At 43.7% G+C, this 16058-nt stretch overlaps 1 protein-coding gene across 13 annotated transcripts in view; it reads left to right on the top strand.

Annotated features, from left to right (window-relative positions):
* The window catches only part of SLC6A6 (solute carrier family 6 member 6), a 118206-nt gene that overhangs the window by 80229 nt on the left and 21919 nt on the right, over window positions 1-16058 (top strand). For all 13 annotated transcript variants that reach the window (XM_063348202.1, XM_063348203.1, XM_063348206.1 and 10 more), the window contains 4 exons: window positions 3289-3528; window positions 4134-4268; window positions 6553-6787; window positions 12584-12716. In XM_063348202.1, coding sequence (XP_063204272.1) covers window positions 3300-3528; window positions 4134-4268; window positions 6553-6787; window positions 12584-12716 — 732 coding nt within the window. In that variant the 5' untranslated portion in view covers window positions 3289-3299. The remainder of the gene's footprint in view (window positions 1-3288; window positions 3529-4133; window positions 4269-6552; window positions 6788-12583; window positions 12717-16058) is intronic.

Genomic DNA, 16058 nt, shown 5'->3' with positions numbered 1-16058 from the left:
ACATCCCTTGAACGTGACATGGGCTGGGACCGCAGTCCCAGGCGGCCACTTAGCGTCAATTCCTATGGTATTGGTCGACGGTACGTGCCTGCCAGCCACAGCTGCTGGCCCTCGAAACACAATCGGGATTTTCGCAAGACTAGATAAGAGATACACAGTAATACTGGGCTGTTACTAATTTTGTGGAAGCATTGGACAGGTACTGTACCGTGTACCGTGCCCCGCTAGCGAGAGCTGGTGACTTGCAACAGAGTCATGGTGGCCCACCTCCTGGCACCCGTACGGTGAAACGGCCACCCCAAAAGCAAGCGTGACCTTGAGGATTTGTCATTTGTGGGCTAAGGGAAAGATCACGATCCATCTTCACACGCCCGCTAAGGCTGAAACAAAATTTACACTCAGTAATTAGGTTTTCAAGTGCGGACATTAATTTGGGGTGTCTTAAGACAAATTAGAAATCCCTTTTTAAAATGCAGTCCCATGCAGTTACCAAGTAGGAGTCTGAAAAGGCACCGTTTCACACTTTGTGTGTGGGTTAATTAGGACAAACCACAGGGTGATCTCCTTGTCTGAGGGAGAATTAGGGTTTACAGAATGCAATCAATTGGTCAGGCGTGCAAATTCTGGGTAGAACTGAGTAACACCTGGGTCAACGTAAATCCGCAGGCAAGAAGATTAGAGCTGGCAGGAAAATAAAGAACTCTGTGTCGCAAGGTAAAAGTAGATTGCAAAAAATTGCAATCCTGGAAGAGTGTTTCATTTCAGAGGTGGCTGATGTCTGTACGACCCCTCCTTTTTTTTTTTTTACGTAAATATTCCCCACATGCCCAGTGTTCTGTTTCGGAGTATTTCCAGTATCAGTCCCCATGGGGAGCAGTTAAGCTCCTATTTCAAACCTTAATCCTGCAAGGATCTATAAATGTGTATATCTCTGTGCCCTGTTAAGCAGGTTTATGACTGTCCCAGCAGTTCATTGAAAAATTGTTGGGAAAAAAGAGTGTACCTGAAACACTAGGTGTGAGTTGCTCTCTCTTTTGCACGCTTTCTTCCTCTGTTTATGAGTATTTCAGTAACCCCTGTGAAGAACAACTTCCATGAGAGACAGTCCGAATGCCCTCCATTCCTCAGCCCAGAATAGCCTGTTGCCTGATGGCTATGACAAAATGAAAGACAGGGATTCAAGCAGCACAAATGGCAAAAAGAAAGTGAAATTGGGCTGTCTCCATGCTCAGTTGCTGTTGCAGTGAGAGCAGGACATCAGCCGCCTTGTAGGTACCTCTTTGAAGAAAAGCGATTACACCTACTTGTTTTTTTTTCCTCCCCCAAGAGATGACTCCAGGGGATGATGCCGGGTGGTACCTGTTTGGGGCTTGGAGTGAGATGCTGATGTTCCGGGGAGGTTACGGCTACTGTGAATCCCTCTTGGAGGCACCTCCATTCATCTCCATGCATGATACTAGGAACGCAACTACTGTGAATTAATTCCCTGAAGCAACTAAGTGCCTAAAGGCTGTTATAGAGCTGGCCCTACCATTTTTATTCAGTTACTATGCTACTTTATCTCATAATACCGTGTCTCTAACAGTAACCAATAGGAGATATTTTAGAGGAATACGTGCCCTGCCCTCATACCCCTGCAGTGGGTGGTGATGATGCATCACCCTGTGATTAGCTTTCTCCTTCTATGAGCTCTCTCTGCTGTTGGCAAGAAGGTATTGCAGTTGCTCATATCACCTCTGCAATCAGCAGTGGCCTTTTTTAAAAAGCAGTAGAAAGTCATAATGATTAGCATTGTGAAGATTAAAGTCCTTTTTTAGATCGTGGCCTGATAGACAACTGCTGTCGCAATAACTGTATTGCAAAGGCCACCAATATGTCAATGGGGCGAATACGGAGCTGCTGTCGTTTGCAAAAATGTTAGCCTTCTAGACTTTCCGTAGTGGATGGAAAGATTTACGGGTACAGTGATGCATATCTATCTCAAAATCATGTTCGGATTAAAAACTTCCTGCAGAGCTAATGTCAACTCAGGTTTCAGGTCACTGCCACAAGCTAAATCAGGTTAGAGATCAAAACCAGTAAGCGGGCACAAGGGAGGCTTGCAGCTATCAAACGGGATAATCTGTAGCATGATTTTTTTATGAGTCTGCACCCATAATGACATGTACAGGCAGGGAATGGTTGTGGTCTGGAATAAACTTGCTGGTTTGCCCAGTTCTGGTGAAAATTTCACATGCTTTTCAGTATCAAAACACTATGCAAAAATAACTGGTCAGATCCAGCTAAAGTCACTTGAGTTGTGTGGGGAGCAAACTGGCCTCATATGCCTGAGATCTGAGTTAACATAAAAGCTACATGTTATGCCTAAATTGTTTTCATTAGAAAATCCTGGATAAAAAGGCATTTGTTAGAGTAATTCTTTCTGTTATTACTTTTACACAATCTATGATTTTTGAACATCATATATTATGTCTATAAATTATAAAACCAGCTATGATTTAATATGCTTTGGGTTTCGCATCAGGTGACTCATGCCGCTGACTTTTTAATTAACTAAGGAGCCATCACTCTTGGCAAACTATTCAATTGCATAGGTGCGTATACGACAGTAATTGAATATAAAGGTTTATTTTTGTCCCTTTATTGATGTCAAGGGAAAAGAGTGCAGTTATGAAAATGGAATAAACTGAAAAGATTCCTTCAGTTCCTGCAGGTTGATTAGAACAAATGACTTTCCATTCCAGTTTTTATGAATGTATAGTTTTCTGAAAGCTTTATAATACTTCAGGGAAAGGAAATTGCAGGCAATAAATGGTACGGGATGGTTCAAGTTATTGGGAAACAGAGGAATGGGTTTTATCTGGAAAGGTGAGATTTACTGTTCTGCTGTATTTCACTTAAATGTTTGAGAAGGAATCAGATGCAGTGATTTGTACCTTTTTATGGGCATGAAAACAGCGTGAGACACTTGCTCGGTAACACCGTTTGCTGGTGCAGTGTGCAGTCGTTGCACACCCGTGGTCTGCAGCCAGCAGGGAGGCAGCAGTGTCAAACCTTTGCTGTCCCCTACACTGCATTGGCCGCGAAGAGGTGGCCCCAGAGTCCGCGGGTGGTTTGTCTCTCCTGGTCAGTGAAGGCAGCAGATGTATTTTCGGATCTCAGCCTGATAAGCGGCACTGGTTTTTATGGAGCTGAGTTTGGCTAAACAGTTCTCGCAGTCTTAGAGAGCTCTACCAGTAAAGACTGTTTAATAAAGGCAGGGCATTTTTTTCTTTTTTTTCTATGTAGAAAGCAAAAATATGGCAACAAAGGAAAAGCTTCAGTGCTTGAAAGATTTCCACAAGGACATCCTCAAACCTTCCCCCGGCAAGAGCCCGGGGACGCGGCCTGAGGATGAGGCGGAAGGAAAGCCGCCCCAGCGGGAGAAGTGGGCGAGCAAGATTGACTTTCTGCTGTCCGTGGCTGGTGGATTTATTGGTTTAGGCAATGTCTGGCGGTTTCCGTATCTCTGCTACAAAAATGGCGGAGGTGAGTATTTCTTTATTTCATTCTCAGGAGTCCATCTGTCTGCCTCATGCTTGCTATTTTTCAGCGCCTTCGTCCTCTTTTTTAAAAAGAATAATGACACATCTGTTTTCTGCCTTCTTCACCAGTCTTTGGGAGAGATTGTTCTATTACTTAATAGTCTTTCTCAAAACTTAATTTTGAAAAAAACAACAGTAATTTAAAATTGTATGCAACTGAACCTTTTCTGTTCTTTTACTTCTGCTACAACTGAGTCTGAGTTTTAACCAAAAGATACTCCATGAATATAGACCAGTAGAATTTCAGGCCTGTGGATTTCAGAATAAGAGCATTCTGAGACACATGAAACTGTTGTGTGCCTAACCCCATTGTTATTGCAGATTTTCACTTCAAAAAGGTAAGAAAATGCCCTTTCCAGCTTCATACACCCATTCCACTTGTGGAGTTTGAATATGAGCAAAAATACCCCAGAATAAGATTATTGTATACTGATATTAAAATATCAAATATGTTTCTCGGTTTATATATATCCGTTAACACTTTTTAGACTATCTTGTGTAAAGTCACTCAACTAATCTCAATTTTGTACTCTTACATTTTCTCAACAGGTGCATTTCTTATACCTTATTTCATTTTCCTGTTTGGGGGAGGTCTTCCCGTGTTTTTCCTGGAGGTGGTGCTAGGACAGTATACCTCTGAAGGTGGAATTACATGCTGGGAGAAGATCTGCCCTATATTCACTGGTTAGTACATCTTGTTGTGCTTTACTGCTTCAAGACACCTGTGTAAACCATATGCAGCACCACTGCTCCCCCCACGTCCATTAATTCAGCTATTTACTGTAGTAGTTGAGGGTACGATATTGGTTTCCTGGAAAGGTAGAAGTCAGAGAGTCTGAAGGACAAAGTAAGGTATTGATTCTGATGCTATCATTTTGTTAACTGGCAGAACTGCCGATAAACAAGGAAGAAATTGCATATTATGCCTTTAAAAAGGCAGTTGCACATTTTATTCACAGGTATCAGAGAAAGTGTTGTTTTGGAAGGCCAGAGACTGTTACACGTCCTTAGCGAAAGCAACTTCAAAATATTATTCTGGTCTGGAAATCAAACTCCCTCTGCCACGTGGGCATCATTGGCGTCATCCCTCTGTTACTGACACAGCCAAAAGCTGGGCAGCATTTTGTGGTAGGATTCAGGAACAGGACTTTCATCTTAACTGAGGAGGTCCCGGCAGCCAGGCGTGTTGGTGTTCGAGGGCCTTTGCCAGCGCACGAAGAACCACTCACTGCTCACAGGAATTACATGAATGCTGCTATGGAAGTTAACTAGAATGAAAGATGAAAGACAGGTTAGAAAAATTGCTGAGGATGCCTGTCTTATGTATAGATTACACTTCACAGCTGGCCAGCACAGGCAGAATCATTTGGAACCACAACACTAAACGGAGGGGCACTCTTCAAATCCCGCTTGGAAGGAGTGGGCACTTCACTCTGATGTGTCCCTGGCTCTGCCACCGTCGCTGTTCCAGGCATCTCCCTCCCCTTATGTCACCCCAGGCAGAAGCGAGGGCTTTCTCCACGGTTCACACTCCCACCTAGTACTCAGAACGCTGCTGAATTTGATGTAATTGTGCTGCTTTAGCTCCATTTTCTTCCTCCTCCTCACACTTTTATGAAGCCTTTTTTTTTTTTTTTTTTGAGGAGGAGGAAGGAATGTTCCTTGTTTAAATAGCAATCTCCCAGGCATCCATAAAGAGAAACTGTAGCTCTAATAATGTGACTAGCTGTATATCCTGAATGAGATGCAGCTGTACAGAATAAAGAGCACTAGCTTTGGTTCTTTGTACCTGGCATAAAAATAGTCTCTGATGGTAAAGACTCCTGTTGCAATAAGGTTTGAAACTGTAAAATATGAGGCAGGTATCCCAGGTGCCGGGGTAGCTATCACAGTGATGTTGAAGGGAACCTCAGAGGCTTTTCGTCCTCTTGTAAGAGATTGCTCTAAGTTTTTAAAGGAAATTTCTTTTTTTTTTTCCCCTTGTTATTCCTAAATGGCAAACATTGTAAGCTTTTTGGAAATTAACATTCGGTATACTAAAAGATTCTCAGAAAATGGGACTTTTTCAGTCCTTTTATTTTGTATTTTAAAAAATAGTGACTACTTCTGATTTACGATGTAGTATGAATCTGCCAGTGGAGCTAAACTGCCGAGCTGGGAGAGAGATACCAGGCTCAGGAGAACAGTTGTGATGTTTAATTAAAGCCTGCACCAGAACAGCATTCCGCCACCTCCTGAGCTTGTGTAGGACTTGCCCGTATCTGCCCATGACCCTGCTTATAAAAACAAACAGGGAACATTTTTTTATCGTCAAATATTGATAGCAGAGTTAAACATTGATCTAATTAACCGTAACAGCTACAAATACAATGTTTCCTTTGCACAAGTGGAATTGGGGCAGAAACACCAGCTTTCACATTGATAGCTTTGGAATTTTCCTTTAAACTTATTCAAGAACTGTCTCTTTTTTTTTTTTTTTTTGCACGTAGGCTGAGCCGAGCCAGTTGATAAGTGTGGGTGGTGCAGGGGCTGCCCAGCCGAGCTGCCTCCAAGGAAGCTGGCTTAGGGGACAGTGTGGTGAGAATGATGTTGCCCAAGTAGGTACCTAAGATGTGAGATGGTGTAGCTCTCAAATAAGCAAAGCATGGTGCCTTGATTTCTTTTTATTAAAACTTGAAATGGGCGGGTTAGTGTTACATTGGGTAGGCGTCCTGCAGACCTCCCCTCCGATGTCAGCAAACCACAGCCAGAAACTCAACCCTGAGTGCCCGTGCTAGTCAGAGATGGTGGCAGGTCTGTGCTTATCCGTGATCAAGTTGAGTTGAGCTTCCAACAGCGGAGTGGTAGCGCGAGATACAATTCCATAACACAGCGGCAAATAGCAGCAGCTCCATGAGACAACAAGGTGCCCTAACAAGAAGCGGCTGTCATGTCTGCACGTATTTCTTTTCTCTCCCCCTCTCGCCAGGAATTGGTTATGCTTCCATAGTGATTGTGTCCCTTCTGAACGTGTACTACATCGTGATCCTGGCCTGGGGACTCTACTACCTGTTCCAGTCGTTCCAGAGCGTCCTGCCGTGGGCACACTGCCACCAGAAGTGGAACACGCCAACCTGCGTGGAAGACACTCTCAGGAAGAACAAAACGCTCTGGATATCACTGAATGCCACTAACTTCACCTCTCCTGTCACAGAGTTTTGGGAGTAAGTATCCCCTTTTCGTGGCACCTTCAGGATGCTTCAGTGGCATGCCGGAGGTCAGACCTGATATCTTATGGAAGCCCTGTGGGGAACATTAGATAATAAAAGAAAACTGGGTGACAGTTGTTTGATCAGTGTTTGCCCATCCTCAGACGGACTGGCAGTGGAGGAAGGCGTTAGATGCATAACTGTGTTCATCGTCAGAGCATTCAGGGAGCCCTAAAAGCCCAGTGCAGCTTCTGTTTTGGAAGAAAACTTGTTTCCTTCTTGGTTGGGATTCTCTAAATGCAACGTGAGAACAGAAACATGTCACTTCAGATTCCCCGATAGCATGGATTTACAATGGAAACAGTGACAAATCATCCCCGTTGTGGTTGCCTTTCCCACTTGCCAGCTGTTAGCGCTTGCAGTACACTTTGTGAAGCTGTGACACATCTCTTATCAGTCTGACAATGAAGCAAGGCATTGACGTCAGCAATAAAACTGACAGAGGTGAGGAATGTTGTCCCGTACTGTAGGTTTCTCAGGTCATCTTTGTTACATCATTTTTCTCGGCGGTCTCTGAGGAGACTCTGTTTTGCCAGATGCCTGGATTTCATCAAGCCTAAGCTTCTTATTCCCATTTCTCTCTTATTTTTCAACTTTTAAATTATATTGCATAACCTGGTTTCTGAATGGGCATGACCTCAAATCTCTGTGTGTTTATATAGGCGTCAAAACATAGCAGCAGAGGAAGACACCTGTAGGGAAACTTAAATCCAAAGGATCTACAAATAGCTTAGGAAGACATTTTTTTTTTCTTGGCTTGCTCAGATGGTCACGTATGAGTAGAATTATCTTCTGACCCAGCTTGGCTTTTGCAGAATGCTTAAAGTCCAGTTTTGTCCCTGATCAACTTGTACCTACTTCTCTATTTTTAAAAAGAAGCGTCAGCCCGTCAGGAATGATGTTCATACCAAAGATATTTGGCATGCGTTAGGTTTAGAAAAAAATACTCTTATGAACTGTGCTGAAATTTGTAACACAAGAACTAAAAGGGCAGACTGGATCGTGGATGAGCAGTTTGTCAAGAGGTACCGGTGCCCCATGTGAGAGGTACAGGCTGTAAGGGCAGTTGTTTTCACTGTGCCACAAGCACTGCGTTTCCATGTTGAGCAACAGACACTTTCCCAGGTGACTTCATCCCTTATAAATATGGAGGGAGTTAGAAAAGTATTGTTAAATGGTGCATTTGGATATTTTAGGGGAACTTAGAGGCAGGATGCAGGAGAAGAGGAAGCAACTCTCACGCCTTTGGACTCTCCCACAATGACTTTGGGACTGAGGGCCTTGAACCCCAATGAGCAGCTGGCTTGGTAGGATGTTCGAAGGTCTCCTCAAGGCCTCCCTAAGAAGCAGAGGTCCACAGTGCTGCCCCTGCAGTAGAATTACTCTCCCAGGACTTAAAAAACCAGTGTGTTCATCTTCAGTTTTGTGCAGTAATTTTGCTCACAGGTCCTCTTGTACCTTGGGGCAGCCATGAGCTTAGCAGCCTCCTGCTGTGGCCACGAGGTTGTCCTGCTGCTCCAGAAGCTTCTACTCCCATAATGCCCAGATTTATGGGCCAGATTGTCTAACTGGGGCCCCAGGTGGCATGCCCATTTCAGGACACTGAAGGTACCGTAGCAGAAGGAAACAGGGATGAGAGTTGGAAACCGGATTGTAAAAGGAAGAGTAAGGGCTCCAGGACCTCAGGGGACACGAGAGCTTTCCATGGGTAACGATGCAGCAGGTACACGGTGAAGGGCCTTACGGCAGGGCATGGGTTGGGGTAACAATGTCCCCATGGGAGCACATTAGAGGTGGAGGTTTTAGTTAGGTTTCCTCTAAAAGAAACCAAGTTTCTGTCCTCAAGACTCCCCTGCAAGCTGAACCAAATCCTGCTGTAGACACAGCCTAACAGATGTAGTCAGGCTGGCGGTGCCCGGGGCCGGAGGACAAATCCTTGATCCTCACAGCGCTTTCCCCTTCCCTCCAGCTTGCCCTCACTGTTTCTGTAGCACGGCCAGAGCAAAGGTTGCTCAGCAATTAGTGGTCACGAAGACAACTGTCCTTGCACTTTGCAGCCACTTTAACTTCTGTCCTGAAATAACAGTTTTAAACATCATGAACTGAACTCTTCCCTGGAGTCGTGCTGGGGAGGAGTTTGGCTCTGTAATCCTACTAATACAGACGTACTGTCCATTGCTCGCTGTTTCATCATGAGTGAAACTGCCCTTAACAGACCAAGCTGCCTTTGGGACTCATGGCACTTACAGAAGTATTAAAAATAGCTGTTCCCTCTTCACAAACAACTATTGGTGTCTTAAAGTAAGGACAGAGATCACTCAGCACTGTTGTAGTTAAAGTAACGTAGCTTTTACGTGGTGCAGGCATTTAGTATCCCCAGTTTTTCCCCAGCCATGCTACTGTTCTTTATAGTTCTGAAATTAAAATAATTTCAAGAACGTTCAGGTACTTTGTCATCGTAGACAATGCCAGCTGCCAGGCAGCCAGCTAACCACATCGAAAGGACAGGTCAATAAATAGCCTTTAACTGAAGACATCCATCTGTTTTGTGGCACAATTAATTCTGATTTAATTTAGGGGTTTGTGAGTATTTGGTTTCTGAAACCCAATGCCAGTTTTATTGTGGGACATTTGTGTAGTGTCCTCATCAGTATTGCTTTGGAAAAGTAACGCTGACCAGATATAATTGACCACATTGATGCATTAACCTCTTTGCGTTGAATAACATGTGTCCTTCTCAGCGTGGCTGGACATATAGTACAGCCTGACATTTCAGTTCATTTGAATTAATGTTCTGTGCAGATCACATGCTTGCTTGAGCAGCAATAAAAGGGGGTTAAGCAAATCTAGCTTTGTATCAGGAGACTTACCTCTTGGTATCACATGCTCCAGGTCTTATTTCTGAAGATTTTATTTTAAAGTCCAAAACCTTAAAGGCTTACACATGTATTAATACATAAGGGATAAGTGTTATGGGGTAATTATGGTTGAACAAAACCTCTGATTGTCTGGTGCTGGCCAAGTGTTTATAAATATTTGGTAATCAGCAGACTTTATTCGTCCAAATCCCAAGAAAGACCATCACATGCTAATGGCATGTAATCCTGAAGGGAGCAACACAAAAACGAAACAAAATCTAGGGCAGCTGTCTCTGCCTTTGGGGGCAAACTTGAGAGTTTTTAAAATTGTTTCATATTCTCCTACTAATGGTCTTCTGGTACAACGGCTTCAGTGTTAGTTATTCTTGTCCATCCAACATGAAAGCGTGCTTCGTCTTTCCTGGTACGAAGGGTCCTGTCTGCATTCAGTTGATTAACGAGCTGGAATATCCTTCAAGGATTGCATAACTCTCCTGATTTTATTTCTGTTTATGTTCTAAAGCCAGTTACAGCTCCTATTACATTTCCATATTACACATCACTAGAACATACTAGTGTATGAACAAGGTTGAAGAACTCATGTTTACAACAAACTCAGCCCCAGCCTGTTGTCCCATTGATTATTTATGAGTGGCAGTTAATGACAGCATCAAGAATATAAATTAGTATTAGTAACACCTTCATGCATAAACGGCGTGAAGTTGAGCGGGCTTGGCTGAATCTAAGCAGCAGTGGGTTGTGTAACAAGATTGAAGAGCTGTCAGCATAGCCCGGCTCCTGCTCCTTCCCAAAACTTGAATTTTCAGGGTATCGCAAATCCAGGGTGAGTGCCTCGGCTGCAGAAATACGTTGGGTTAGATTTCATGAAACTGTTTTAATGCTGAGGCTCCCCTGCTAATTCTGAGTGGATTCCTTGAGGTAGTTGGTCTTTGTGAGACGAGGTAGTCCAGGACGGAGAAAGCCAGCACATTGCTAACGGCACATGCAGCCTCACCGTAGAAAAGTTACATACCTGCCTCTCAGAGACCCACTGGGTGCCCTCCAAAAAAGCTTGAAAGGGTTGCTGGGGCAAACTCCAGGTGAGATGACCGTTTGCTTTTAGTTCCCTAATAAAAAGCAAAGAAGTCTTAGCTGAATGCATTGCTAGAGCTCCCTATTCTAAAACGCATTTTCAGTTCATTATTCATGGCTCCCCGAGGGCTAGCTCTATAGGCTGCTTTTTAATATGAACTAACCCTTAGATTGGAAAATTGCCATTTATTTTTTAAAAAGCCACAGAAGGTTGCAGGTCAAGTTTGTCATCTTATAAATGTATTTTCTTCTTTTGTATACGCACAGCAGGTTTTTCTTGGTTTCTTTAGGCTCAGGTGAACCAGGACTGCAACTTTATGCCAAATATTCATTACCGAGGGGGTTCTCGTAACTATGGAATAGCTGTGCTTATTAGGGCAGACTTACCCTGCCCGGTGCCATTAGTCCTTTTCCATAACAAAATGCACACACGTTCGGAGAGAATAAAGCATTTGGTGTGAGAGCACATTCACACAGGTAATCTGAGTGAATTTGGCAAACAGAGACACGAAAACAGATGGGTGAGCGTTTGAGTCCGATTAAACTGGTCAAGCCAGGTTTGTTTTTTTCCAAAAACTAATTGCAAATTTTCCATCAGTGACTTCATTTGCTATTATTTCCATGGCAATAGAGAAAAAAAAAAAAAGGGGGGGGGGGTGGGGGGAAGTTTAATTAATTCAGGGGAAAAACAAACCACAGTGGTTTGTCTTGTTCTGGATCCACAGGCAAAGCTGCGCACACCACACGTGTGGGCCTGACGCTGGTCCGGCAGCCCGGAATGCTGTCGTCGTGGCTCTGCACGACTTAGGGGAAGGAAAGTGGCTGATTTTTATAGCTGTCCGAAAACAAAATGTGATTAAGAATTAGTTAGGTAGCAAGTTCATTTCTCCAGTCTCAGGGCAAAGCATTTCTGTTGTCACTGAGGTCAAAATTCTCCTTGACTTAAAAAAACTTGCAGAAAGTCTTCAGGGTTTAATAGGTTCGTTTGCAGAGGAGTTTTAGCCAAGTGAACAGGAAGGAGCAGTCTGTTCTTTCATACACATTGGCAAACGAGTGAGTATCAGGTATGACAATATGTGATATTGTCCAATGAACAATGTGTGAGGTCAGTGTATGTTGCGCGAAAGTAACAAAAAAAAAGTTTTAAATCGGTGTTTAACGATGACCCATGGCCATTACCAAAAGAGAGAAGCCTTAATGAATTTTTCCCCTCAGGAACAGAGTATTTTGATGGTCAGATGTTGCTCCCTTAAGACGCAGCTTAGGAATTTCTTTTTATTTAACCTAAGTGACAGAGTAAAGTTTACCAACTGCCTCAAGTTAGCCAAAGAAACCCTGGTGGGGCGGTGCTGAGGGCGGACGGCAGCGGGCCCAGGCAGTGTTTGTGTGTGGGGGGAGAACAGATCCCGGCTCCAGCCTTCACCCTGCAAAGCCGCACGGCGTGGTGGTTCCCTGCATTGCTTTTTCCCTTTCCTCCTTGCAGCAGTCTTGCTAATGAACTAGAGAGGAGGAGAAACACATGGATGTGGGCCAGTTGCAAGTGTCCGTGATGGAGACACCATGTGCAGTGCTGCCATGTGGCTTCAAAGCCAGCGTTCGTGGCAATGCCAGGGGGAGCTGGTCTTGCATCTTCGAGGCAGCAAATGGGAAAGCCACAGTGCTTTGAGCATACTTCCTTATCTCATACTGACATGGTCACGCCTGCTAAAAAGAGCTTAAAATAAAAATAAAATGCAACCAGACCCTGCATCCACTGAGCTCCTGCATCTCTCTCCTGTTTTGTTTCCTTTCAAATATTCAGGCGGAATGTACTGAGCTTGTCATCGGGAATTGAAGATATTGGTATTATCAAGTGGGATCTAGCACTGTGTCTTCTCCTCGTCTGGGTGATATGTTTCTTCTGCATTTGGAAAGGAGTCAAATCCACTGGGAAAGTAAGTGCTCTTTTACCCTTTTTATAACAATTGCAGTTAGCAGATGTTAGGAATTCTAAGTAATGCTGTTCTTAAAGATATTCACCATTTCCTTGAAAAATACATATTTTTGCCCTGGATAAAAGAGGGACTTGGATTCAGCTGACTTTGGAAAGTCGTTGACAGTGCCCAAAATGCCTGTGAGTCAAGTAGCCGGTACTGGAATGGCATCAAGAAGCAGACACGGGCACGGTTCGGGTACCACTTTGCCGCTGTGAGGACGAGCATCCCACTGCTGCGTGTCGTGAGCATGGAAGGTCTTACGCTTGCGATGTGTGGTGCTCTGTGCTCCCTGTCCGCGCTCTCACACCGGCCAAGTTCACTCTCAGTGCAGCGGGGTGGATGTTAACATAGCTGTGGTAGGGATGTTTTAAGTCTGTGGAAACTGCTGGATGCACAGCATTTTTGAAATGCCGCTCACTTACGGAAAAGCTGTGTGCAGACACAGGAGACTAAACTTAGGTACGTGTTTAGAAGCACTCTCCTTAACAGAGATCCTGGAGAGTTTGTGTTTTCAGTCTCCTCGTGTGCTCTTTAGAATCGTGTTTAGAAGCACTCTCCTTAACAGAGATCCTGGAGAGTTTGTGTTTTCAGTCTCCTCGTGTGCTCTTTAGAATCATGTTTGTTTCTAAAGGATGATAGTTGAATCATTCCTGAACCGCATCCTGCCCCAATGCAAGAAACAAATAACAGCAAATCTTGGCCAATCACTTAACAACATGAAGCATGATATTATTGCCCCTCGCATACAGTAGTGTTTTTAAACCTAGTTTAATGACAAAAGGCTTTTGAAGCCATTGCATATGCGTGAGGCTCAGCTTTCAAACCTGTTGGTTGAGGCAGCATTTCATTCTGTACCCCATCAGAGGTAGAGAGGTCTCAAGACACTAAGGTCCCACACGTTTCTTGTCAGCTAGGTGGAAGGGAGCGACCCCATTAGTGTCTCACCTGAGATGCCACAGCGTGAACCCACCTTTTATCAGCCTCCAGAGAAGTCAGGAGGAGTGAGTGAGCAATTGCAAGTGCCTCAGCTGCAGAAAAAGCATCATTTAGCAGTTTTACCTTGTTATACGCTGCAGAATCAACCAGGAGACAAAACTCCATAGGAAACCAGACCTCATTAGTTCCAGTGTTGACTAAACTACTTGCTTTACTGTCGTTTCTGTCTTGCTTTCTGTGATATTTATCATGGAGCCTCATTAAAATCATGCTGGTGCCTTAGCCTGGATTCCTGCCAGCTTTGTCCTAAAGAACAGCTTCCACACCTCTAAAGCATACGTTGACAAAAATGTTTGCTTCTCCGTTCCCCCTGACTGATGTGACCCGATAAGGTGGTTGTGTAAGTTTTATAGTAAAGGTGAACGCAGTAAATCTCCCGCAGTAGCCGAGTGGAAGCCCAGGTTTCTGCAGTACCTTTGGCGAGCCTGGTGTCTGCTCGGTAAAGGTTATGATAGCAGTGAGCTCCTGATGGTACGCTATTTCAAAGCCCCTGTGAAGGTAACAGGTTGAAAACGGGTCTGTTAAAATCAGTTCTCTTAAAAGTTTGTGGAAATCCAGCAAAATGGTCTCATTTCTAAGACAAGGCAGTTGGTAGGAATTCGCTGCCTCTTCTCTGCCCAACAAAACCATTGGAAAGGCTCCGGTTGACTCCATTAACGTTGGGGTCAAACAAAAGTAAACTGTAAACTCTAATGGAGGACTTGAATTATTTGAGAAGTCTAGTTTACTTTAGTAGATGGTTGTTTATAGCACTTCCCTGCTTTCCAGCGTGTTAATGGCTCTTTGGAGAGCGAAAAAAAAAAAAAAGACAGACATAGTTTTTAAATCTCGTAGTAGCGCATTGGACAAATAAACATGAAATCATGAGTAAAAATAATAGTTGTGCTTATGCTTTGGATAACGTGCTTGATCTTAAAAATTCCTCCGGCGTTACGAGAGAATCGTTACCTGCAGCGCAAAGGCCACTTTCTGAGTGTCGTTTACTCAGTTCCTGCAAATACATCAAGGCATATATTTTTTTTGTAAGAAAACTTAGATTTTTCATAGGGCTGGCTTATATTAAAAAACATTAGAAAGCACAGAAATCCCCCTTTTGGTTTTGGTGAAACTGGGCTAATGTGTAATATATGTTATTTGTCAGTGGAAAATATACAGAAAATTCATGGAGAGCATTAGGGACGTGTGTGAAAAGACTTCCTTTCGTTTTCTGAAATCAGTCCTGTTCTGTGAATTATTACGGCAATGCAGGCTTTGAGTTCTCCTCGTTATTCTCAGAGGACACACTTAAGAAGAAAAACGGTGCATCCCGTGAGCTTTACTGTAGCTAAACAAATTCTGGAAAACAAAAATACATTTTAACCCATGGCAGCAAACTGTAATTACCTGGGGGGATCATCTGACTCCATGAAAAACGCCCTTTCTTGGACAGTAGGGGTTCTTGACTGTAACACAGCGATTATATAAAAAATGAGGGAAAGCACTGATGAGCAAAGAAAACAAAATGTTAGAGATCAAAAAGCGTGGGTCTAAAGATAGAACTGTCCAAATGCAAGCTCAATTAACCCTCGCGCTGGAGATTAAAGCAAAGGGCTCTTTCATCAAATGAATGATAAGATAACAAGAAGAGAAGAAGTAGGCTCTTATTCAAAAAAGGGTGGGAATAGAGGTTAAAGATAATGAAGACATATTCTCGAACTGGATGAATAGAGCCTTAGTTTCCAATAATGATGTTGCTGAATAGGCAGCAAGGGCAAGAATGAAGTTATGGGACTGGAAATTACCGCTGTTGAGTCTGATGCCAACCTGAAGGGCTTCATGTGTTCAAGGCGATGGGAAGGGAGACACAGGAGCACGGGCCAAATTATCTTTATCTCTGAAAGAAGTGCCTCGTAAAATTGCCTGTAGGAGCAGTAGTGAGGCTGCACAGCAAAATCGGAGATAGCAGCAGAGCTTGCAAAACAGTTTGCAGTTTTTAAGTTCAAATAAAGAATGAGGTAATGCTTCAGGCACGCTCAGTGAGGAAATCTCTTCAGCTTCCCTGGCAGAGGTGCACTTGTCATGTGAGGAGGACAAACAGGGCAAAGGCAGAATTTCTAACCAAAGTCATGAGTTGTATTAAATCCTGTGTTCTCTGCCTGAGTGACGTGACCTCCCTCTGGGGGGATTCATGAACCTGCATTGCCTCAGGCCTAAAGCAATAAGGTGGTAAAGACCATTAAACTAAAAGTAGACACAGAAACTCAGGTTGGGTCCTTTCTAGGTATGAGGGGGGCTTTGAATTCCCATCGTTAGGTCTCTCCTGAC

The sequence above is a fragment of the Chroicocephalus ridibundus genome, chromosome 10, assembly GCF_963924245.1.
Source record: "Chroicocephalus ridibundus chromosome 10, bChrRid1.1, whole genome shotgun sequence".
Taxonomy (NCBI): Eukaryota; Metazoa; Chordata; class Aves; order Charadriiformes; family Laridae; genus Chroicocephalus; species Chroicocephalus ridibundus.
The sequence above is the reverse complement of the archived record's forward strand: the minus strand, read 5'-3'. Positions and strand labels throughout refer to the sequence as shown.